At 43.3% G+C, this 26,376-nt stretch overlaps 2 protein-coding genes across 5 annotated transcripts in view; one reads left to right on the top strand and one right to left on the bottom strand.

The window, feature by feature from the left end:
* Positions 1-4,838, top strand: part of LOC148527266 (fibrinogen-like protein 1) — a 39,492-nt gene extending 34,654 nt beyond the window's left edge. The window contains exons 7-8 of the mRNA XM_088469088.1: positions 3,569-3,759; positions 4,215-4,838. Coding sequence (XP_088325214.1) covers positions 3,569-3,759; positions 4,215-4,395 — 372 coding nt within the window. The 3' untranslated portion in view covers positions 4,396-4,838. The remainder of the gene's footprint in view (positions 1-3,568; positions 3,760-4,214) is intronic.
* On the bottom strand, positions 4,576-25,535 carry THSD1 (thrombospondin type 1 domain containing 1). Of its 4 annotated transcripts, none has more exons than XM_088469086.1 (5): positions 25,331-25,535; positions 20,413-20,548; positions 14,443-15,411; positions 12,968-13,126; positions 4,576-6,655 (listed from the first exon to the last, which is right to left on the bottom strand). In XM_088469086.1, exons 2-5 carry the CDS (start codon positions 20,468-20,470, stop codon positions 5,286-5,288), a joined length of 2,556 nt encoding a protein of 851 aa, XP_088325212.1. In that variant the 5' UTR covers positions 20,471-20,548; positions 25,331-25,535; the 3' UTR covers positions 4,576-5,285. The 4 variants fall into 4 exon arrangements, with proteins under 4 accessions (XP_088325212.1, XP_088325213.1, XP_088325210.1 ...); XM_088469087.1 differs by lacking the exon at positions 25,331-25,535 and adding an exon at positions 23,777-23,824; XM_088469084.1 differs by lacking the exon at positions 25,331-25,535 and adding an exon at positions 23,389-23,445.
* Positions 25,536-26,376: the final 841 nt, after the last annotated feature.

The following is a 26,376-nucleotide window of genomic DNA, read 5'->3' on the forward strand; positions in this document are numbered from 1 at the left end:
CACTCAAGGACATTCAGAGTTGTCCTGAAGCCACTCCTTTGATATCTTGGCTGTGTGTTTAGGGTTGTTGTCCTGTTGAAAGATGAACCGTCGCCCCAGTCTGAGGTCAAGAGCGCTCTGGAGCACGTTTTCATCCAGGACGTCTCTGTACATTGCTGCATTCATCCTTCCCTCTATCCTGACTAATCTCCCAGTTCCTGCCACTGAAAAACATCCCCACAGCATGATGCTGTCACCACCATGCTTCACTGTAGGGATGGTATTGGTCTGGTGATGAGCAGTGCCTGGTTTCCTCCAAACATATCGCCTGGCATTCATGCCAAATAGTTCAATCTTTGTCTCTCATGTGTCCTTCAGGTGCATTTTGGCAAACTCCAGGCAGGCTGCCATGTGCTTTTTACTAAGGTGTGGCTTCGGTCTGGCCACTCTACCATACAGGCCTGATTGGTGGATTGCTGCAGAGATGGTTGTCCTCCTGGAAGGTTCTCCTCTCTCCACAGAGGAATGCTGTAGATCTGACAGAGTGACCATTGGGTTCTTGGTCACCTCCCTGATGACTAGGGCCCTTCTCCCCTGATCGCTCAGTTTAGATGGCTGGCCAACTCTAGGAAGAGTCCTGGTGATTCCGAACTTCTTCCATTTACAGATGATGGAGGCCACTGTGCTCTTTGGGACCTTCAAAGCAGCAGATATATTTCTGTACCCTTCCCAAGACTTGTGCCTCGAGACAATCCTGTCTCGTAGGTCTACAGACAATTCCTTGGACTTCATGCTTGGTTTGTGCTCTAGGTGTATGTCTTTCAAAATGATGTCCAATCAACTGAATTTACCACAGGTGGACTCCAATTAAGCTGTAGAAACATCTCAAGGATGATCAGTGGAAACAGGATGCACCTGAGCTCAATATTGAGCTTCATGGGAAAGGCTGTGAAACTTATGTACATGTGATTTCTTAATTTTTTTTTTTTATTAAATTTGCAAAATTCTCAAAAAAACTTTTTGCACATTGTCATTATGGGGTATTGTGTGTAGAATTTTGAGGACAAAAATGAATTTATTCCATTTTGGAATAAGGCTGTAACATAACAAAATATGGAAAAAGTGAAGTTTTGTGAATAGTTTCTGGATGCACTGTATCTGCCAATGTAGCTGACGTGCAGGATTAAATTAATGGTGATTAGCATATAGTAAGCATTATAAACGAAAAATTACTTATTTGTAAAAAGCATAGTCTCCTTAATCCTAATTGTTTGATATAATATTATTTAATTATTATTTATTACCAATTATTTATATAGCGCACACATATTTTCCGCAGTGCTTTACTGATTATTTGGCCATTCACATCCGTCCCTGCCCCAGTGGAGCTTACAATCTATATTCCCTACCACATGCTCACACACATACACACTATGGTCAATTTTGTGCGGAGCCAATTAACCTACCAGTATATTTTTGGAGTGTGGGAGGAAACCGGAGTTCCCGGAGAAAACCCACGCAAGCACAGGGAGAATATACAAACTCCACACAGTTAGGGCCGTAGTGGGAATTGAACCCACGACCTCAGTGCTGTGAGGCAGTAACGCTAACCATTTTACCGTCTGTGCTGGTATATAAGACGACTATGATTCACGTAAAAATCAGTTAGTGAGGATAGATGGAGGCTGAGATGGCTGGGTCAGTGACAGCAACACTCAGAAGCGGCCTTGGCCCCATAGCAGCTTCATTCTCTGCATCTACTGTCTGAGATCTGCCGTAAATTGGACAGGTGCATAGACATATACATCTGCATCCAGGTCTCCAATAGGATTCTGTCAACAGTCTAGTCTGGAGTTGGATCCCCGGAGGATTGGACAAGTGTGTATCCATCTTAACTCATGCAGCGTCATATCAGATGAATAATTAGCTTTATCTATTGTTTCGAAATTAAAAACTGCAGATAAAATGGAGGGAGATGTCTGAAGGGGTAAGGCTGACAGGCCAAAATTTATTATAAAGTCCTTACCTGAAGATGTTATTCAGATTCTTTTTTTGAAGATGTTGCTGTTCGGGAACTTATTGGAAGATATAAACCAAAATTCACATCAGTAATCGTTATCCAAAGTCGCCTAAATAAAGCAGGAACTACTCAGAGTATCAATGTACACTCGGACCACAAAATGGCTGCCAGTAGCTGTGCATCCTTTATATAGGGCTGTGACCTGCATTGTGACATCACAATACATGCAGGCATCAGCTAGAGATAGCTGTAGCTTGGATCAGCTCTGGGCCCAGATGCCCTGCAGCAGCACTGAGAATAGAAAAGCCAGGGCTCAGGAGATGGCAGTGTAACTCTGTACATGGAGAGGGTCGGGGGCCAAGAGGTGGGCACAAAGATGCTCTCTGTTTTGTATGGCTGTCAAGTTGACTGTTTGCTAGCATGTTTGTGCTGGGGCACCTACAGTTTAAATTTGAATGAAGCCACTCTCAGAATTTTTTTCAGGGCCATTTTAAGTTCCCAATCCGCCCCTGCATACAGCCAGGGGCTAATCTATAATAGATGCAAAGTGTGGGGGGGCACACGGGCCCCTGGGTCCAGGGGGGCCCCGCTCCGCACACCCTGCACCCATAGTATTACTTACCTCTCCAGAGTCCCACGTTGGAGAGGGGGTTCGGCGCTGTAAAAACGACTGGAAAATGCCCGCCGCATCCATTTTCCCATCGTTTGCGCATGCGCAGTACATGGAAATGGCCGCCGCGGCCATTTTCCCAGTGACCTGTGCATACTCTATAGACTCTGAGTGCACTCTAGTGCCCAGAGTCTATAACTCCAGTGCTGGCCGCACACAGCTCAGTGCGCTGCCGGCCGCCGGACAGAGAGGAGGGGGCCCGTGTCGGAGACTGCACATGGGCCCCCTCCTCCTAGAAACGCCCCTGCATACAGCTAATCCTTCCTCGAAAAATTATCTATAAAATAGTGGAAACTGCATCAAAATCCATCCGGTGGTTCTCGACATTAGCCTGAACAAACAGACAGACGCCTAACAAGGACTTTGTTTTATACTATGTATAGATATATATTTTCTGAATATTGCTGAGAGCTCTTTTATATAGAATACACTTTTTATTGTAGATATATTCATTTTTAAACTTTCAATTGTGGAGTGACCTTTATAAGTTGGAGATCTCAGTTCTTTTGGGGGTCACTGGGAAGGGCCTTTTTTTCACCAGGACAAAAGTGAAAGGCTCCTCCAATATAACGAGGAAGTCATTTGCAGGGACGGCGTTTAACACTACCGCTGTCCCTGCAAGTTACAGTTAGTACATAGCTGGGTTATTTTCATTCAAAATTAAAATATCTGTTGCAATACAGACTGCTAATAACCATGGCAGTGCCGAAATTATAAATACATAGGTCTGTCAAAGGTAATTATTTGACTTCAATTAAATAAATAAAAAATGAATTGAATACTGCAACTTTACATTGGTAGTTTCAAAATAACAATGTTGTATAAATGTACAGTTTATTGCCTCTACTACGTATGGTACACACAAAGTGGTTTATAACATCCACTGCGCTATTCTACAGGACAAATACAAGCTGTGGGTGGGATATTACTCTGGCAATGCTGGTGATGCCCTGGCGGGTGGAAGCAACTTCGCGGACCAGTGGTCTGCGTCACTCAAGGGAATGCCGTTCAGTACTCCTGATAAGGACAATGACAGGTTCATTTCGGGCAACTGTGCAAAAGAAAATAAATGCGGCTGGTGGTTTAACAGGTATGTAAATAAAGCAACAAATAGCACTTTTTTATAGGTATTATTATAAGAAATATTCCTATTAAAAGGATTATTTTTCTTAATGCTTTTGCCACTGGTACTGTACTGCCCCAGTAAATACCTAGAGGGGAAAAAAAGGAATTATTGTACCGATCATGCAGGTATTTTCATAGCACGTACGGTGAATCAGATTTTAGAACTTCCAAAAACTCAGTTTCCTATGGGACATAACGTTGTCTGGGAATGGTACTACTCATGCTTTTAGGCCGTTATTGGTTGGTGCACAGACAGGAAGGAGGAAGCCAAAAACAAAAAATTCTAAATTTGCACTGTACTTTTATTATTACATGGCCCTTATTCAGTGTGATCTCTAAATAATGTCACAGCAGAGTCACAACTATAATGTGCAAGTTAGATAGTCAGAAACAGTTGTAATTTTTTTTTTTATATTGCAGGTGTCATACAGGCAACTTAAATGGGGTGTATTATAAAAATGGCAACTATACAGGCGAATTCGACAATGGTATTGTATGGTCCACTTGGCATGGGTTATGGTACTCCCTGAAATTTACAAGCATGAAGATCAGACACCCATCGTTCCTCAACGCTGGCAGTGGGGATGGAGTGAATGGTTAAGTGCTGGGGATTGTGATCACAGCAGTACTATATATACAGTACACGGTTCATTCAATCAACTAAAGGGATCAATGCACATTTAGTTCACAGATCGCTATTATTTTATAGGCAGCTGGAACAGCGTATAAAGAAATCTGCAGCAACACAGTTCACACAGTGTTATCAGACACCGACAAGACAATTGGTTATTTTTTTATTACCTTAATAGCACCCTTCAAGCCTGAAAAAAATAAACTTTATAAGCTCTCACCACGGCAAATATTTTCATATAACCCTTCATATTTTAAGTTTTAGTGAAAACAGCAATATCATAAAACATCTTTGAATAATGTATAATTACCTGCTTTGAGATATTGAAACGCAAGTTCTTAAAAAAACAAAATATTTGAAAAGCAGCCTAAAAATATTGATCATTAAAATGACTTTACATAAAACATGTGTATATGTGTATTTTTGGAAAATGATTAAAACCTTTGTGCTTTATAAAAATTCTCCCTAATTTATATTTTGCTAATTACGTGCTAAGAAAGAACTGCATTTAAATGGAAAGTTGCCAAAATGCCCGAAGAAGTGGCCTAAGTATTCGTGGCTAGAATTTGTGCTGCACAATTATTATTTATGGTGCCCGAAAAGGGGCAGAGATTAGTCATTGTGGGCATTTCCTGTAGTGAATGTAGGCATGGTTTGGCAAATCAGGGACATATTTTGCGGTGTTGTCCCCTTTATGCAGACACATGTAGTGCACACAACTGTATGTGCTGGGTACATATTGTTCTACAATTACTGTGCTTGACCACCTATGTGACCTAAGCTTGTACTGTGGTCAATATACAAAATACACAAATGATAATAAAAAAAAAAAACCATAAATCACAGTCATGGTTGATTAATTAAATGACTAATCTTTCAATGCTTAGAGTACTAGTTTCATCCTCTTCATTAGAAGCAAAATATCCAGGTAAGTCTATCATCTGCTGTTCAGCTTCTGTGAGCCCAAATGTTGTATTATCATAGAAATAGTATTCGTTGCCCCAGGGAAAACTCTGACATTTTTCTCTTCGGTAATGAGCAGGACTATGGGGGCTGCTCCTGGAGCAGTTATGTTTTGGTAAAGGTGAGCCATCTTGGACCTTGTTCCAAGATCCATCAACTGGGGAAGGACCTTTGCGCACTCGGATCTGTTCTGGTCTCTCTGGTTTTGAAGACTTACCAGCAATATACCGGCTACAGATTAAATCAGGCCTACTCTCTCCTGGTTGTAGAGATTGATTTTTTGATGGATGCCCAGTTGCACTGAGGGGGAAAGAGGCACCTCTAATGAGATTTTCTGGGCTCCTTTCTAGCCTTATTGGTTTATGCTTCAATCTCTCTACTGTGGCATACTCCCACATTCTTGTCCTTGAGTTATAGACCATTGTTTGTCTAGGAGAGGGAGAAGTCAGACTTCTTTCCCTGTAGGGTTTATTGTACTTAGTTTCATGAAAACTAGATGTTCTCCGGAAGTTGTTGCTTTTCTGATAGCCTTTATCATATCTTGCTTTTGCATCAGTGTTCTTAAGATGGGATATTTTAGGCAATGTTTGACTTGGACCAAGTCCTTGCGTTGGTGGAAAGACACACCTTGAGTTTGGCCTTTCACCGATATTTCGGCTATGGCTATTCTTTGGCTCTAAAAATGGAGACTGTATCCTAAACTTGTTTATTGCGGCTTCCTCCGAGTTCTCCGAGACCTGGGGAGGAGACAGCGAAACGTCTAGTGCAGTGTCTGCCATAGGATTCTGGGAGACATGATAGACCTTTGTGGCCTCAGTGAGGCCCTTTTGTTTCATCTCTTTTAGCTGCCGTTGGGCAAGCCGATAACTGAAAATTGGTGGAATGATCTTCTGATTGTTGGCCTGGGAACAGTTGTTTTCCGTGATGGCTTGGTCTTCAGTAACATTTTCACTTTGTCTGTAATTTAAAGGTATATGGACTCCCTCTTCCAAGCTTTCCTGCTGACCATCCCCAACGTCAGAGAAGCTCTCCCTCATTTGGTAGATTTTCTCCTCATCTGAGTTCTTCCGACAGTTGCCTGAATGAGCTGAACTGTGTCTGGCTGCTGGGCTGCACTTGCCGGCCTTTGTGAATTTCCGCCAGACAGTGATGACAATAGTAATGAGGATGATGAAGAGGCACAGTGAAATTCCAGTGATAGTAACTGTATTACTTGTTTTAGAGTCGTCCTTCGTATTAGTGGCAGATTTGCTTGAAGGCTTTACAGCTATAGCAAAAAAATAAACAAACACAATATAAAGAGCAAATTTATATGGTACATTGAATTTCAAAGACAATCAATTTTAAAAGATGAAAACCATTGATTTATGCCAAAAAAAAATAAAATAAGCCAAACTTAGTGAGAAAAGTGCAGCACAGAACTACTATGTTCATAATATTGGGGGATTGTTTCCATATAACCACTTGCCTGGCGTAATCGCATGGTTTGTGACCACACCAGGCTGTGCATTACCTGACATGGTCACACACTGGGCGGCTGCTGGGAGATAATCTTCCAGGAGTTGCCATCCCTCTGCATCCCTGCACCCTCCCCGCCAGTGTCTGCCATGTTGCTGATCAATCATCCTGCCAGTACCCCTCACCCAGTGGCTGCAGACAGCAGCAGCCACCAGGGAAATACAAATGTAGCAGCCCTCAGTCCCACAGTGCATACCTGGTTGCCACAGGGGAAATGCAAAGTTGTGATAGTCCGATATATCAAAGAACGATATGTTACAAAAAAAAAATTAATGATGTTTAAAAAAATAATAATAATAATACAATTATTTTGGCTAAGCTATAAATAGATGTTCTTGACCTAATTCAATCATAAAAACAACTGAATTTCTGAGCAGTTTTGGGGAATAATATTAGCCAGTTTAGTGATTAAGAAAAAACAACATTTATTGAGGATCATGCAACAGAACAGTACACAAATATATAGCAAAACAAAGATGTTAACCATTGATCCAAGCTTCACATTTTTTAAGGTTTATACGGAAAAGCAACATTGTAGAGAGAAGACTATTGTGCATTAGGGAGGGGGATGAAACGCTACAAATGAAGCATTGAGTGTAGAAGGCCCACTCCAATATTACATCTCATCCTTACTATCTGCATAACCACTACCACAAAGTAAGAAAGAAAAAATAAATAGCTGAAGTAGGGTCATTCAACCCAGGGCTGTAACTAGGGTTATGCGTCCTGTGTCATGGCACAGGGCACCGCAGGGCAGGGGGTGCTGTTTGGGCCTGTCAATTTTCTGTTTATTAACATTCTCACTTGTAGCTTTCTCTTATTTCATCCCCAGCATCTCCTGGCCTCCCCTATCTCTTCCCTGGCCCTTCCCCATGAGGCCATTTTTGCGTGCGTTATTTCCCTACTTGAAAAATATGTGTGCCATTGCTCTTTCTGGCACAGGGCACCAAAAAGTCTAGTTACGGCTCTGATTCAACCTATAGAGATATTTTATGGAAAACCCTATTTAATGGTATAGTCCAAATTAGGTCAGATTGGATGCAAAAAGCCAAAGGCTGAGATAGAGACCAGATCCAAGGTCTTTTTCTTTTTCGCATGTCTTGAGTAGAAGAAGCTAAGAGACGGATCTTGGGGTCTTTAATAACAGGAACCTGAAACATAGCGTTAAGGATATTATGGGGGAACTGTATCAAGCCTTGGAGAAATAAAGTACCAAACAATCAGATTCTAAATGACATTTTGCAGGTTGTGTTTGAAAAATGACAGATAGAAGATGATTAATTGGTACTCTCTCTCTCTCCAAGGCTTTAGTACATCTCCCCAGACTGAGAAATAAAGTTTCAATGTGCTGCCATGAGGTTGTATTTCAAGAAGCCAATGTTGCAGTAATTTGAGCAGGATGATATAGTTTAATATCTGTAAATTCTCTGCCACATCTCTGTAAGCTTTATGAGAATTTATAGAGAACCCCTTGGAGGTTTTTATATTTCATGCCATATCCGACAGCGCTTTCTGGAGAGTGTGTAACATTCTCTTCCAGGGAGACTCTGAAATTACAATGGAAGTTTTGGATCTTCTTTATTGCAGTGATCAGGCCCTTCCATGGATTAAGGGACTGAGGTCTGCTTAAAACTTTAAAAAAATTAACGAGGAAGATTCCCTTGTTATAAATGATCAGAAGAGGAAGTACCGTAATATATACTTCTAAGTATCTGTCTAGTCTGCAATCTTAGGCCCTCATTCAGAGCCACTCGCTAGCGGCAGTACGCTCGTTCCGAGCGATGTTCGCACATCTGCGCATGCGTACGGTTTTTAGTACGCATGCGCGAACCAGTCAGTGCGGCCGAAAAACATTTGTACGCAATATAGTGAGTGCCTGCTATTTTGAGTGACAGAATGAGGCATATGTGGGTGGTAACAGGGGAAGGGGCTTGAAAACGGGGAGTGGAGATCCGTTCGCAGGCGTGCTTAAAGGTCAAAACGGGCGTTTTATGGGTGTGCATAATTAATATAGCAGCGTCAATGACCACGTCACTTGGTTTTTTTTAACTCAGAACTGCTCACAAAATAGCGGTTGAAAAAACCAACCACAAGAATAGCGAGCAGTTCATATCCTGTTCGATGTACTCGATTAATCTAATAAATAGCGGACATGACGTATGGTAAGTTTTGCTCGCTCGTTCAGACTTAGAGGTGTGAACAGACTGCAATGTGCGAACGGATCATTTGCATAGCCACCCCTTGTTTTAGAACGAACGAACGCAAATAGCGAACGGTTCTGAATGAGGGCCTTAGTTTCATAGTAGATAACAGCTTTTATGTAGCTTTGTGGGGGACATGTATCTGCACAGGCTCTAATTTTGTCGCCAATAATTTTGGCAATAATGTTATAAAGGTTACAGAGAGATATTAAAGATTGAGATATAGTTACTTATCAAACAAAGACGTAATCTATGGAGTTGATACATTAATAATCTGTTACATTACAGTCATCCAGGTGCTTGTAAAAGGGAAAATATACAGTATATACATAGGATTTATCTGTGTACTATAGTAGTTGTATTCTCTGCTATCGTGGCATGCCTGTAGTGACAAACTCACAGGCAGGGATACAGCACTCAAATGCTGGGTGGGATACCATAATTTGGGTGAAGGGTAGCAAACCGTGGGCTGCCAAGACTTTGGGGGAGCCAGAATACTGAGAGGCATAGATATGTCCCAATGTGGTGTATGTCCCTATTTTAGATCGCCGCCACAAATACAGCTCCCCTACAGAGGCCAAGGAACTTTGTACCCACAACCCACCCCCCCCTCTCAGGACCCCTGGCCAATTCATGCCGTGTGAGGATCACTGCACATCCGCCAGCCACAATGCAGGCTCAATAAAGCAGAGGCCTCCGAAGTGAATAGAGCAACATCCTCAGGCCCTACATGGGCTGCTCCAGAAGTAGTTCTGCCACTGGTCCCAGGAGTAGCTTGTATAGAATAAACATATAAAATGTACACAATTAGTAGTGTGGGTGGTGATGTACCCCTCCTTCACCCCTCAACAGTAGTGCTAAACTTACAATAAAAAGTTTCCACAAATACAGCACCAGCCACTGGGCAGAAGTGTATAGCTGGTCATGTATATGAGTTAATAATACTGTTGAATGCAGAGAAGGAAACAGGTAATGTTTCTATGTGCCTGCCTGGGGGCCCTATTAATCGGCTCTCAATAGCAGAAGAGACAACAAAACAATTTAGAAATACGCACTGCATTGCGCGGTGCGGGGGCAGGGACAGCCGGTGTTCCTGGAAATGGGGGCGTGCTCGCCCCGTTTTCCAAGAGTGGCAAGGCCAGGGGCTGCGTCCAGGGACTGAGGCTTACTAAGCTGGCTGGTGGCCCGGCGCCGTCCACCATCCCAGCCTGCGACCATGGTCGCGGTGCTGGGATCGCAAATGCAGCAGGGGGTGTTATAAACCTCCTGCTGCATTTGTATATTAGCAAGGATGGAATTGCAAAGCTGCCTGCGTGCATACTGCACATCATATGTATAGCCTGCGTGCACACTGTACATCATATCTATAGCCTGCGTGCATACTGTACATATCTATAGCCTGCGTGTATACTGTACATCATATCTATAGCCTGCGTGCATACTGTACATCATAACTATAGCCTGCGTGTATACTGTACATCATATCTATAGCCTGCATGCAGACTGTACATCATATCTATAGCCTGCATGCAGACTGTACATCATATGTATAGCCTGCGTGCACACTGTACATCATATCTATAGCCTGTGTGCACACTGTACATCATATCTATAGCCTGCGTGCATACTGTACATATCTATAGCCTGCGTGTATACTGTACATCAAATCTATAGCCTGCATGCAGACTGTACATCATATCTATAGCCTGCATGCAGACTGTACATCATATCTATAGCCTGCATGCAGACTGTACATCATATCTATAGCCTGCGTGCATACTGCACATCATATTTATAGCCTGCGTGTATACTGTACATCATATCTATAGCCTGCATGCAGACTGTACATCATATCTATAGCTTGCGTACATACTGTACATCATATCTATAGCCTGCGTGCATACTGCATATCATATCTATAGCCTGCGTGCATACTGTACATCATATCTATAGCCTGCGTGCATACTGTACATCATATCTATAGCCTGCGTGCATACTGTACATCATATCTATAGCCTGCGTGCATACTGTACATCATATCTATAGCCTGCGTGCAGACTGAACATCATATCTATAGCCTGCTTGCATACTGTACATCATATCTATAGCCTGCGTGCAGACTGTACATCATATCTATAGCCTGCGTGCAGACTGTACATCATATCTATAGCCTGCGTGCAGACTGAACATCATATCTATAGCCTGCGTGCAGACTGAACATCATATCTATAGCCTGCGTGCAGCTTTGCAATTCCGTCCTAAGCTGAATCACCCCCAAAGTTGTAGTTTAAATTAGTTACTGCTGTTCAGTGAATTGTACAAACATAGGTCATATCTGAACAGTTCTATTTTAGGTATTCGTGATCTTTTAACACCTTTCCCTTATGGAACCACTACTTTATCTGGATTTGCTGAATTCCCCAAATCAAAAAGAATAGCCCATTATCTGGTAGGATTTTTTTTTTTTTAACAATGATGTCTTCCCCCATCTACCTGCTTACATATGAGTGATTTACATAAACCTCTCATCATCAGACAACAATAATGCAAAGAAAGTATATGTAAACCAGCTAAAACAGAAACCCAAAAATATGGAAAGTCATTAAAGGTGGAAATTTTTATTGTTTGTAAGACAAACTAGACATAAAACTTTTATACTTTGTTTCTTTACCTATGGGTCTGGAATTTGGAATGGCATCCTGTAGCCTACAGATTCGGCTGGTGAATCATATGGATGCTCCAGGCGCTCAGCTCCTTCCTGTTCCCGGCAGCCCATCATGACATCATCAAGTTCAGGGGCAGGGCTGGCACAGGCTGGAATTTCACCCGGCTATGGCCACACCGGACAATCCTGCACCACATTTGACTATGGCCCAGTTGAAGCTCTCCTGGGAACCTCAGTGTATTTGGGGTATCAAGTGCCAATAAACACAGTGACCATTATTTAGAGTTGGAAGTACATCAAATGTATTTGGCACAAGATACACATTTCTGCTCTATGCATGCATTCCAAAAATATGTCCGTGTATACATTTTTGTTAGGAAGACTATATCTTGTCGGGGAAGCAGTCGGGAAGCTGACGGACGAAATCATACGCCGGGAGCCCGACACCCGGCTTACCGGTTGAAGGGGGGAGTAGAGGTTAGGTATAGGGCTTAGGGTTAGGCACCCCCTCGGGAGGTTATGGATAGGCTAGGGGAAGGGGGGGGCTAGGGTTAGGCACCCACGGGGGGAGGTTAGGGTTAGGCACCACTAAAGGAGTGTTAGGGTTAGGGGGTAGAATAGGGTTAGGAAATACTTACCTTGGACGTTCTGGATTTTCATCCCTTCCAGGCAGCCGCTGTCGGGATTTGAACCGCCGGCCATACAGAACCCATCTTGTCTGTACTGGAAGGCTGGTGCCAAGATATATTCAATGATGATTTCCATCATTATTTAGCTACTTCTCACTGGCTACTTGCGTACTGAACTGCGATTTGTAAATCTTTGTTTCCATCACACTCAGGGACTAATGCTGGGAATTCTCCTTCACAATGTTCAGTTGAAAATGGCAAAGTTACCTAACACATACTAAGTATCTGGTATATAAGCATCTTGTCCTAAAATAGTATACAAATTAGAAGTTTGTGTAGACAATGCAATGCCAATACAGTTTGGGATCTTAAGAGCAACTTTTTGGACATGAGTGTCATTGCAGCAGATATACCCATCATGTTTAAAACCTCCAGGACCTCAAGCAATATTTTTTCATCTAGGCAAGTTTCCCATAAACCTGTAAACCGATCACCCATCCGTCTTTGCCATACGACCCCTATATTGCTCTCAGAACTTTAGTATGAGCAGAAATGAGATGACCTACTTGGGCAGTCCTCCAGCGAGCAGAGCGACGTCTCCTTCCTGCTGTCACTGCACAGAGGTTTTACAGGTGACGCCGAGAGGCACGTTCTGTATCGTTCTCTCTGGCCATCTCCACACGTGGCACTGCAAGGACTCCACGGCTGCCACAGGCTCCACGTCTCTGACAAAAGTAATTCCCCATGTGTATTCATAAGAGTAAATATAGGCAAACGTCAAGGAGCTCATTCAGACCTGCTCGCAAGATGCGATCGTTCGCTGGCCAAAAGGGGCTGGATATTTAAATTAAGCGCTCACACTGCGTCGCGTAAGGACGCCCACTGTGTGCTAGCAAGCTACGCAAAGTACGCTCGCAATTGTCTGAAGACGCTCCCTTGCCTCTCGCAACACACGTCATCTCCAGGAAATGTATGATTAATCGGGACCATCGTAAGCCATCGGAGCTGCTCGCAGCCGTTGGGGTTGCCTTTCCCCGCCGCAAGCACTGCGATCAGTGCGGGCTGAAATACATGCAGATGACGTGTACAATGACGCTACTTTGTGAATTATGCACGCCCTTTAAACAGCGTTTTGGGGGACTGACAAGCCTACGTTCGCAACAATACTCCCCCGTTCACAAGCACCTTCCCCTGTTACCACCCACAAACGGCACTATCTGTCACTCAAAGCAGCGACCTGATAGTGGCTTACGAGCTACCAAAATCAGATCGCAATGAATTGTTTGCGCACACGCACTGCGAATTATATGCATGCGTAGATGGGAGAATATTGCTCACAGCGACCGATCGCGCCTTAGCGAGAGGGTCTGAATCAGGTCCTAAGTCCATCAGTTTTTAATTAATAGTAAATGCCTGCACACAAACATGGCCATGCCGATTATAGACTGAACTAATGCAGATCCTACTGGAGGCTTTTACTCCATAAGAGTTTAGTTATGTTTACGTGATCTCCCTTCTCTCACCTACCTCTATGCAATGGAGAGGGAGATTTACCTAACATTTAAAGTGATTAAAAACATTTGCACAGTTAATGCAAGAAAAGTAAACTAATCCAATACTACGGTGCAGATTTACTAAGCAATGGATTTTCAAAACCCTTGATTTTTTGCAGATTTTGCCTGCCAGATTGGTATTACTATTTAATGCAAATCATTTACTATTATTGTCCTTTTAAATATGGCAGGCAAAATTGGCAGATAACGTGGGTTTGAATATCCAGTGCTTAGTAAATAAGCCCCTACATAAGCAAGTCGTATTCAGGAAAACAGACTTCTGGGAAATTCAGTTTACAATGCGGCAATATGAGTCAATGCCTTACCCTCTGTGTTTTAGAGCATGATTTGGACTATTGCAGAGATAGAATTTCCACATACAGACAGTTATGCCCTTGTTAGAGCTCATCAGTGCAGGATAGGTGGTTTCTGCCCAGCGTGTGGAATGGTATAGAGACTTCTTACCGTTAAGCAGTTGATATACGCACCTATTTCTCTACGGATCTCCACGCATTGCTTGGCTCTCGGAACTGAATGAATAGTGCTGCCACTCAGAGACATCCAGAACTCGAAACAGTACTTGTTCTTCCCAATCTCAAATAAGGTGCAGTTAAACCGAGTGCTCTTCTCTCCCTTTTGTAGGATATTTTCTGCCAATGTGGTGAAACTTTCACCTGGGCTCCTGGGCGACTCCTTGTAGACGATCATTTTCCCCTCAACGTAATTACATGGAGGGGCTGTAATATAAACTGCCATTGAGGCATCACATTTTTTTTCTGTCACTGTTACCAGCTTATATTTAAAGGTCTTCACAAGGTCAACAGGTCCCGTGTAAGCAATCACGGACTCAGAAAGCATGGGCTTTAGGAACACGGTGATAAAGGCTTCGGGTCGCACAGATGCACATTCAAACTCCACCCACTGGGATCCGGACAACGGGACCTCTTTGTACGTTTTATACAGCATAAATCTATCAGCGCTTGGTTCCTCCTCCTCTTGGAAGCTGTGAGTGTGTTCGACCTCCAGTGAAAACCTGGGTTCCTGACTGGGAAAGCCCGAGCACAGCTGCTCGTTGGTGAAGATCCCGACCTGGAAGGATCTCAACAGATCTCTTGACGTCCTGTTCAGATCAATGTGAAACGTTGGCCAGGTGACATTTAGTTTGCCGCTTATAATGTGGACAACACTATCATTTTCACTCTCAAGTTGCATATGAAATTGGAAGACTCCAGCTGAGGGAAAATTGAAACACTCAAATTCCAGGTCCCCTTGTGACTGGTTTGCAGGAAGCTCTTTGCTTGTAACAGTTTGGTTGCTTTTAACGTCCATTAGAATTACAGACACATGTGAGGATATACTGGCATTACCCAGGATGTAAAAATCCACATACACCGAGGCTTTGCTTAAGGCCGTGTGATGAGCTTTCCGCAGGCGGAGATAGCCAGACTCACTGACAACTGTAGAGGGAAAAAAGAAAGGATAGTTGGAAAATGCCCCTAAACTATAAAATTATGTTATATTGCTCCATTACAAGCTGTCTGGGACTAAGCATGTGGGAAGAATAATGTTCAACACATAAAATAACTGGAAGACTTTCACAAACAAAGCCATACATCTGACTCTAGCACATCACAAGTGGGACAGTGGTGGCACTCGCAAGCTGTACATATGACCCTAGCACATCACAAGTGGGACAGTGGTGGCACTCGCAATCTGTACATCTGACTCTAGCACATCACAAGTGGGACAGTGGTGGCACTCGCAAGCTGTACATATGACCCTAGCACATCACAAGTGGGACAGTGGTGGCACTCGCAATCTGTACATCTGACTCTAGCACATCACAAGTGGGACAGTGGTGGCACTCGCAAGCTGTACATATGACCCTAGCACATCACAAGTGGGACAGTGGTGGCACTCGCAAGCTGTACATCTGACTCTAGCACATCACAAGTGGGACAGTGGTGGCACTCGCAAGCTGTACATATGACCCTAGCACATCACAAGTGGGACAGTGGTGGCACTCGCAATCTGTACATCTGACTGTAGCACATCACAGGTAGGACAGTGGTGGCACTGGCAAGCTGTACATCTGACCCTAGCACATCACAAGTGGGACATTGGTGGCACTGGCAAGCTGTACATCTGACCCTAGCACATCACAGGTAGGACAGTGGTGGCACTGGCAAGCTGTACATCTGACTCTAGCACATCACAGGTGGTACTGGCATGCTTTATATTACAGGTGGCACTGGCAAGCTGTACATCTGACTGAGGCACATCACAGGTAGGACCTTACTGATACTGGCTGAAATCACACCAAAAAAGCAACAAGACCTCTGTTACAGCACCATTATACAGTGATTCCTCTTTACCTGAAGGAAAAAACAAAACAAAACACTCTCTGTCGACATCACAATTCGGGTGATTCGTCCGAAGACTCAGCATCGGATCTTCATTGCAGATTTCCTGGCCCTGGCAGAGGAGTTCCGGTGGCCATTCTGAGTAAGCTTAGGCTAGCTAAGATGGCCGATGGCTGTGTCCTCTGATACAGCAACAGATCACAAAAGCCACCATGAGGAGTCTATTTGCACAAGACGCCCCCTGCGGAATTAGCATAAGATACAGGAGCGATGCTAATGGCGTACAACTCTGAATCAGACCGACAGTGCCATTAACAGACACATAATTAAAAAGAAGATTGGGGGGCTAGAAACAGGTATGTTTAAATGCTTTTGGAGTGAAGAACAAGGAATACAGAATGAGACAGCAGAAGACAACATTGAATGTTTTTGTGTTTAGCTGCTCAGCACTTACCACAATCCCAGAGAACAAGCAGCGATACAGTGCATCCGGAAAGTATTCACAACGCTTCACTTTTTCCAGATTTTATGTTATGTTACAGCCTAATTCCAAAATGGAATAAATTCATTTTTGTCCTCAAGATTCTACACACAATACCCCATAATGACAACATTATGGGGGATTGTGTTAAAAGGTTTTTGAGATTTTTGACAATTTTATTAAAAAAAAAAAAAAAAACACAAAAAAATATCACATGTACATAAGTATTCACAGCCTTTGCCATGAAGCTCAAAATTGAGCTCAGGTGCATCCTGTTTCCACTGATCATCCTTGAGATGTTCCTACAGCTTAATTGGAGTCTACCTGTGGTAAAATCAGTTGACCGGACATGATTTTGAAGGGCATTCACCTGTCTATATAAGGTCCCACACTTGACAGTGCATGTCAGACCACAAACCAAGCATGAAGTCCAAGGAATTGTATGTAGACCTCCGAGACAGGATTGTCTTGAGGCACAAATTTGGGGAAGGGTACAGAAAAATATGTGCTGCTTTGAAGGTCAAAATGAGCATCGGGGCCCTCGTCATCCGTAAATGGAAGAAGTTCGGAACCACCAGGACTCTAGTCAGGGAGGTGACCAAGACCACGATGGTCACTCTGTCAGAGCTGCAGCATTCCTCTGTGGAGAGAGGAGAACCTTCCAGAAGGACAACCATCTCTGCAGTAATGCACCAATCAGGCCTGTATGGTTGAGTGGCCAGACGGAAGCCACTCCTTAGTAAAAACCACATGGAAGCCGGCCTGGAGTTTGCCAAAATACACCGGAAGGACTCTCAGAACATTAGAGACAAAGATTGAACTCTTTGGCGTGAAGGCCAGGGGTTATGTTTGGAGGAAACCAGGCACCGCTCATCACCAGGTCAATACCATCCCTACAGTGAAGCATGGTGGTGGCAGCATCATGCTGTGGGGATGTTTTTCAGTAGCAGGAACTGGGAGACTAGTCAGGATTGAGGGAAAGATGAATGCAGCAATGTAAAGAGACATGCTGGATGAAAACCTGCTCCAGAGCGCTCTTGACCTCAGACTGGGGCGACAGTTCATCTTTCAGCAGGACAACGACCATAAGCACACAGCCAAGATATCAAAAGGAGTGGCTTCAGGACAACTCTGTGAATGTCCTTGAGTGGCCCAGCCAGAGCCCAGACTTGAATCCGATTGAACATCTCTGGAGAGATCTGAAAATGGCTGTGCACCGACGCTCCAACCTGATGGAGCTTTAGAGGTGCTGCAAAGAAGGGTGGACGTAACTGTCCAAAGATAGATGTGCCAAGCTTGTGGCATCATATTCAAAAAGACTTGAGGCTGTAATTGCTGCCAAAGGTGCATCAACAAAGTATTGCGCAAAGGCTGTGAATACTTATATACATGTGATTTCTTAGGTTTTTTTTTTTATTAAATTTGCAAACATCGCAAAAAATTTTTTTTACACGTTGTCATTATGGGGCATTGTGTGTAGAATTTGAGGACAAAAATTAATTTATTCCATTTTGAAATAAGGCTGTAACATAACAAAATGTGGAATAAGGGAAGCGCTGTGAATACTTTCCAGATGCACTGTATGTAGGTGTAGCAGCTCAGCACTTGCCACAATCCCAGAGAAGAAGCAGCAATATGTAGGTGTAGCAGCTCAGCACTTACATATCGCTGCTTCTTCTCTGGGATTGTGGTAAGTGCTGAGCTGCTACACTTACATATCGCTGCTTGTTCTCTGGGATTGTGGTAAGTGTAGCAGCTCAGCACTTACCACAATCCCAGAGAAGAAGCAGCGATATGTAAGTGTAGCAGCTCAGCACTTACCACAATCCCAGAGAACAAGCAGCGATATGTAAGTGTAGCAGCTCAGCACTTACCACAATCCCAGAGAACAAGCAGCGATATGTAAGTGTAGCAGCTCAGCACTTACCACAATCCCAGAGAAGAAGCAGCGATATGTAAGTGTAGCAGCTCAGCACTTACCACAATCCCAGAGAAGAAGCAGCGATATGTAAGTGTAGCAGCTCAGCACTTACCACAATCCCAGAGAAGAAGCAGTGATATGTAAGTGTAGCAGCTCAGCACTTACCACAATCCCAGAGAAGCAGCAATATGTAAGTGTAGCAGCTCAGCACTTACCACAATCCCAGAGAAGAAGCAGCGATATGTAAGTGTAGCAGCTCAGCACTTACCACAATCCCAAAGAAGCAGCGATATGTAAGTGTAGCAGCTCAGCACTTACCACAATCCCAGAGAAGAAGCAGCGATATGTAAGTGTAGCAGCTCAGCACTTACCACAATCCCAGAGAAGAAGCAGCAATATGTAGGTGTAGCAGCTCAGCACTTACCACAATCCCAGAGAAGAAGCAGCGATATGTAAGTGTAGCAGCTCAGCACTTACCACAATCCCAGAGAAGAAGCAGCGATATGTAAGTGTAGCAGCTCAGCACTTACCACAATCCCAGAGAAGAAGCAGCGATATGTAAGTGTAGCAGCTCAGCACTTACCACAATCCCAAAGAAGCAGCAATATGTAAGTGTAGCAGCTCAGCACTTACCACAATCCCAGAGAAGAAGCAGCGATATGTAAGTGTAGCAGCTCAGCACTTACCACAATCCCAGAGAAGAAGCAGCGATATGTAAGTGTAGCAGCTCAGCACTTACCACAATCCCAGAGAAGAAGCAGCGATATGTAGGTGTAGCAGCTCAGCACTTACCACAATCCCAGAGAAGAAGCAGCGATATGTAGGTGTAGCAGCTCAGCACTTACCACAATCCCAGAGAAGAAGCAGCGATATGTAAGTGTAGCAGCTCAGCACTTACCACAATCCCAGAGAAGAAGCAGCGATATGTAAGTGTAGCAGCTCAGCACTTACCACAATCCCAGAGAAGAAGCAGCGATATGTAAGTGTAGCAGCTCAGCACTTACCACAATCCCAGAGAAGAAGCAGCGATATGTAAGTGTAGCAGCTCAGCACTTACCACAATCCCAGAGAAGAAGCAGCGATATGTAAGTGTAGCAGCTCAGCACTTACCACAATCCCAGAGAAGAAGCAGCGATATGTAAGTGTAGCAGCTCAGCACTTACCACAATCCCAGAGAAGAAGCAGCGATATGTAAGTGTAGCAGCTCAGCACTTACCACAATCCCAGAGAAGAAGCAGCGATATGTAAGTGTAGCAGCTCAGCACTTACCACAATCCCAGAGAAGAAGCAGCAATATGTAGGTGTAGCAGCTCAGCACTTACCACAATCCCAGAGAAGAAGCAGCGATATGTAAGTGTAGCAGCTCAGCACTTACCACAATCCCAGAGAAGAAGCAGCGATATGTAAGTGTAGCAGCTCAGCACTTACCACAATCCCAGAGAAGAAGCAGCGATATGTAAGTGTAGCAGCTCAGCACTTACCACAATCCCAGAGAAGAAGCAGCGATATGTAAGTGTAGCAGCTCAGCACTTACCACAATCCCAGAGAAGAAGCAGCAATATGTAAGTGTAGCAGCTCAGCACTTACCACAATCCCAGAGAAGAAGCAGCAATATGTAGGTGTAGCAGCTCAGCACTTACCACAATCCCAGAGAAGAAGCAGCGATATGTAAGTGTAGCAGCTCAGCACTTACCACAATCCCAGAGAAGAAGCAGCGATATGTAAGTGTAGCAGCTCAGTGACCGTCTCATTCTGCTAATAGCACTGTGTGTTGGGATCAGGCACGCATCTTGCCTCCGTAGGACTGGCGCTCTTCCCAGGCTGGGTATCTGGGCATATGCAAATATAAAGGTGAATAAAATATTACTCTGGTCACACATCAATTCTAGATATGGCATATTATACAGATACACTGTAGGAGGTATTACAGACTTCTGAAATCCCACTTACATGAGAGATAGAGCTTGGGAAATGAGCAACAACAAATTTACATGGCTACGGCACACCTTATGGGTACAGACAGACAGTCACAGATATCTTTAGACGACTGATTTTGGAATCTAAATGTGTGCCTCTGCTCCAAACGTGACAATTCTGCCCAAACCCGGCTGACATATACCCTTTATATCTTGTGTCTCCAGCATTAATGTGGTTGCAGTTAAAGGTTTAAAGCATAAATGATCAATATATGCAAAATGACATGAACACACGATACGATAATGGCCATATTAAATTTGGCTGCGAAAAGTCAGAATCGGTGATAAATTATTATTGCCGATGACGTAATTTTCGCATGTTTCAATTATCCCCGTATTCAATTACAAAGACTTTTTGCATCTTTGTAAAAAAACGGGGATAACTTTTCACCATGTTTTACATGGCGAAAAAAAGTGGAGAATTGGGGTTTAGGGGTGCAGGCTTAAAAAAAAAAAAAAAATAGCCTGCACCCCTGGGAATGACCAACAAAAAAGATCTTTGTAAAAAAAAAAAAAATCGGGACACCCCCAAAAATTTTTAATTTTGGGGTGTTAAAAAAAAAATAAATAGAGAACACAGTTCAAAAATAGCAAAATTGATTCCAGAGGGGTTCCCTAAAATGCGGCAGGTGTTTTCTTCATTGCAGGAGTAGCGGCAGGTGCATTTTTGCAATTTTTAAATATCATTTGAAGGACTTAAAAATATGCTTACCCCCATTTTCATGTACCCCAAATTTGATAGATTTAAAAAAAAAAAAAAAAACAACAACTATTCCTAAGTGCTATTATTCACCACTTCTTCATAGCTGCAAATATGCACTATATGCGGCTATTAGAAACCCCGACTTCCTTCAGCAGGTAAAAATGGGGTTACCCATAGTGATCCCCCATGTCTAGACATCTTTGGGGGGTCCCTGGAATATTTCCCGAAAATTCCAGTTTTTTGGTGATACTTCCCTCTCCGCCGGCTCCCGTTTTCATTGATTTCTAATTGAACATGGGGATAAAGTGGGCACGCGCCCGATACTTTATCCCCGGAAAACCTATGTTGAGCGAAAAGTCCAGCACACACTTTTTGCTCCAAATTGAATACCCCCCTAAATGTGAACATTGACTACTTGTATATCGGTCTCTTTAATATGGAGTAAGTAATGAACATTCTGTACAGAGACTTATCGCGGTGATACAGAATGTCCTAACACAGCACTTACTGAGCTGGGACACCTCTGTATCGCGTGCACCATCGGCACCTCTGTATCGCGTGCACCTATGGCAGGTTCAGTCTGTCTGGACATGGACTCTGCGTCTGACTACGCAGCCACGGTCACTGACACGACCGTGAAATTCCCATAACATGCCCATGACACAGAATGTTTTGCGTTCCCTTCAGGCACCCTGCCAGGAACTCCCATCACTTTGTCGCCCCATATCTAATAGCGTCTGCCCCGAACGCTATAGCATCTTTGTGCTACAATCGCAGAGCTTTTTGCGCTTGCGGAGTTGCAAATAAAATCGCTCAACTACATGAGCATTGCGATGGAATAGCGTGTACCTCTGAATCAGGCCCCATGATTTCTCAGGGAGGCTGACCATCATTACAAATATTAATAATTGTAAACTCTTAAATATGCCAAATAAGGAATATGAAACAGCTACCAGACTATTAAATAAATTAAAAGGACATGAATGGGTGAAGTTACTCCTTTTCTGTCATCAAATGTAGAATTGTTTATCATTCTAACCTTATAACAAAGGAAGTGACAGTCTGGCAGCTCACTACCGTATGCCTAGAACACAGGCAATGATGGAAATAACACCACCTAATATTTTGATCACACGCCATTTCTAATATAAGTATAATGCAGGTTGAGTCTCCCATATCCGAAATGCTTGGGACAAGAAGCATTCCAGATCTGTTTTTTTCCGGATTTTGGAATATTTGCAAAGGGATGCCTTTAAAATGCTAGAGATCCCTTTCATATGCAGTGCGAGGAGATGGAGCTGGATCTGTCACCTGTTGGAGTGGAGGAGAGCCCCAGAGAGCTCACCTGGCGGCTGCAGGGAACCAAGATGGGGACAACTGCCAAATGGAGATTGCAGAGGGGCCGGCCAGTGAGGTGACGGACAACAGTCTGGGGGAAGCCTGACGGGGTCAGCAAACAGGTTAATATGTACGAGGGGCGTTCTTGGGAACGCTATCTGACCCGTCACATGACGCTAGTGTCATGTGACATGTCAACACCCAAAAAATTATTTTGGAGGGGGGGAATATTTTGGTTTTTAGAATAATTTATATGGGAGACTCAACCTATACTTTAGTAGTAAACAAACTAGACTTAAGTTCCTGGGAGCTTAGACAGTTCCAGAGAATGTATCTGCTTTTTTATTTATGTATTTTGAAAGAGAAAGAATAGCAGCATAAAATGTCCTGGCTACTTACGCATTTCAAGAATTCCAATATTAAATTCCATAAATTGCAACAATATCTGGATTATTTTCAAAGCCTGGTGGCGAATTATACAGGGTCAAAGGTCATTTTATGGTAGGGGTAGGGCTTGTTTTATCTGCCCCTAAACGTTAAGTCTCATTGTCAGTTACTGTATGATTAGGGGCAGAAATTAAATTGTGCGATGTTGTATATTTGTAAGTGAGCGGTTTGTGTTATGTACAGGGGTGTAAGTAGAGTTCTATACCCTGAAGAAATCCACATGAACACAGGGAGAATGTACTAACTCCATTAGGATAGCATCTTTCTCTAAATGAAACTGTAGGCGCCAGAACTAAGTCAGCAATGCCAACCACTGCGTCACTGTGCCAGCCATTAACACATCTGTATCTTGGGAACAAAACGTGTAGACTTGTGTTCCTAAGAAACCAAGGAAGTGGGCGATGAACAGAATCCAACCTAAAAAAAAATCACATGTAACATAAAATATCAAGAGCTTTGCTGTGGGAATGTACAAGTGCTCCCTCATACTTCATTTTCCCTGTAGCTGTACTTGTGAATAAATAATAAAGCATTCCATAATAATGCCTACACAAAGCAGTTAGTGCTGAAATGCTAATCATATAGTATCTTACCTGTACATGTTGTCACGTGTATGATTAATAAACCTATAACGTCTCTCAGGGTTCTATGAGCAGCAGGCAAAAACCTTAAACAATAACAATTTGACAAAATGCAGCAACATAGAAAACACATAAAATATATTACAAATTCTGGCAGATTTGGCAAAAAAGTCATTGTGAAATCAGTACAGTGTATTAACACTTTTAAATATCTAAACAGAAATATAAATTTTCATGTATATAATCTGATGCAGCAGGGCTAAGTTTCTGAAATCGCATTTAGGGCCGTATTAAATTTGAAGCGAAAAGCCGTTTTCGCGTGTTTTTGGCAAAAACTTTTTGCCGATGACCTCATTTTCGCCTGTTTTGGTTTTACTCCGTATTCAATTTGGAAGACTTTCCGCCTAGGCGGAAAGTCAATGTAATGTAATAGGCGGAAAAGTTTTGCCTATGAATAGCAGGCGGAAAAAAGTGCAGAATTGTTGTTTTGGGGTGCAACGTTGCGGGAACCCCCGTGCAGCCTTCAGACAGTCCCCCAAAGGTAAACTCTGTCAGATTTTAAAAAAACAACACTTAAGGACACCCCAAAAACATCACTTTGAATTTGGGGGCGTAAAAAAAAAAAATGTAGGGGGACAAAGTTAAAATCTAGCGAACTTGACTCTGGGGGGGTCCCCAAGTATGGCCCAGGTGTTTTTTTGATTGCAGGTGCTTGCGGAAGGTGGATTTTTCACGATTTTTTCAACTTAACTTTAGCAACTTTTAAATATGCTGACCCCCATTTTCAAGTACCCCAAATTTGCTGGGATAAGTTATTTTCTGGAAAAAATACTCCTGAATACTATTCTGCATCACTTATAGAAAAACGCTATTTAGCAGCTATTGAGCCAGTTTAAAAAGACCAAATATCTTCAGCAAGACAAATTGGGGGGTACCAATGTAAACCCCCATGTCAGAGCATCTTTTGGGGGGTGTCAGGCTGATTTCCTCAAATCTGACAGAACTTTCTGCCTGTTCAAGTTTCGCAGGGTCCCGTTTTCGCCTACTTCCATATTGAATAAAATATGGGGGTAAAGTGGGGACGGCCGCGATACTTTTCCGCCTACAAAAGACCCGATGTAGGCAAAAAGTCTGGGAGGTGAAAAAGTATCGCGGATCCGCTCTAATTGAATACAGCTCTCAGGTGTAACATTTGCACTGAAGCATAACAACCAACCAGCAATTAGCTTTTATCTGTCTAGCCAATGTAAGACAGTAAAAACACATGTCTGATTGGTGGATATGCTTTAGTTTTGCAATTAAATACTATTTTAGTAAATTATGTTTGTTTTATTATCCATTTTCTATGACCATATATAAAGGGAAAACAAAGCTACAGATCACCTTTTTTGGAAGCGAAGAGAACAAATGTCAATACTTGTTTGGAAATAAAAAAGTAAACTTATCACTGGAATTGACATACTTTACTCATTGAAAAACAGTAATGCAATTTATAGCTACGAGCGGTGACGGGCGAGCAAGTTTTTACTCGTCAAACCTGTATTAAGAGCAAGAAATGAATCTTACCTGCACACTATCAGCCAATGAGGTCTTGCTGCATCACACTGTCACTGCCGTGTGTTCTTACAGGGTGCCTGCAATCCTTACTCCTCATAATCACCTGCGATACTGCTGCAATGTCCAAGGTGTGCGCCGCAGCTATAGGCATTTCCCTGGCACTAGGCTGGCTGCGGCTCTGCTGGAGTGGATAGAATGATTTGGTTTGCCAGATTCCCCCGTCACACTGCTGCTAATACAATCCCCTCCCTGAAGGAAGGGTGGAGAGGGAAAAGGATGGACAACTCCCCTCTCTGCCTCTTTCACAAACTAAGGCAAAAAGGAAACAGAGCAAGATATTTAAGCAGATCCATACAGTGTGTGCTGGGGTATAGTCTCAGTCACAGTGCAATCCCACCAGGAAATTTAGGAAGGAAATGCATCGGAACAACAGCTTGGAACTTTTGTAAATCAGTGTTTGCTCTAAGTATGAATAGCCCTACATGCACTAAGTGATAAAGACACTCATTCAGCAATATTTGGTAAACTAGACATATTTATGTATTTAACTAGTTTATGTATTTAATTTGAGATGTAGATATATTGCCAGCGGACGGGATGTCGGCCGGCATAATGCCAACGCCGATATCCCGAGAACAGGTTAGTGGCGTCAGTATCCTGAACCGCCGCAATCTCGATCGTCCAGACGGGTACGTATTGTCCATTTCCCCGGAGAAGGGAGGGTTAGGCTTAGGCACCCCCGGGAGGAAATTAGGGTTAGGCACCCCCCGGGAGGGTTGGGCTGCGGGGAGGGGGAGTTAGGGTCCACTGGGGGGAGGTTGGGGTTAAGCACCCCCCAGGTTTAGGGTGGTGCGGGAAAGGGGAGGTTAGGGTTAGGAATCACCGGGGGGAGGTTAGGGTTAGGCACCAAAGAGGGAGGGTTTGTGGGGGGGGAATAGGGTACTTCCACCCTCCGTCGTGATATTCATCTGCCAGGGTCAGGATTTGAATTTTCAGCTGCTGGTATTTCATACCCATTCTATTTAATTCACCCACTCCTCTCTGCCCTATGCCAA

This window comes from Taudactylus pleione, unplaced genomic scaffold (assembly GCF_031769625.1).
Source record: "Taudactylus pleione unplaced genomic scaffold, aTauple2 ptg000089l, whole genome shotgun sequence".
In the NCBI taxonomy this organism is placed as follows: domain Eukaryota; kingdom Metazoa; phylum Chordata; class Amphibia; order Anura; family Myobatrachidae; genus Taudactylus; species Taudactylus pleione.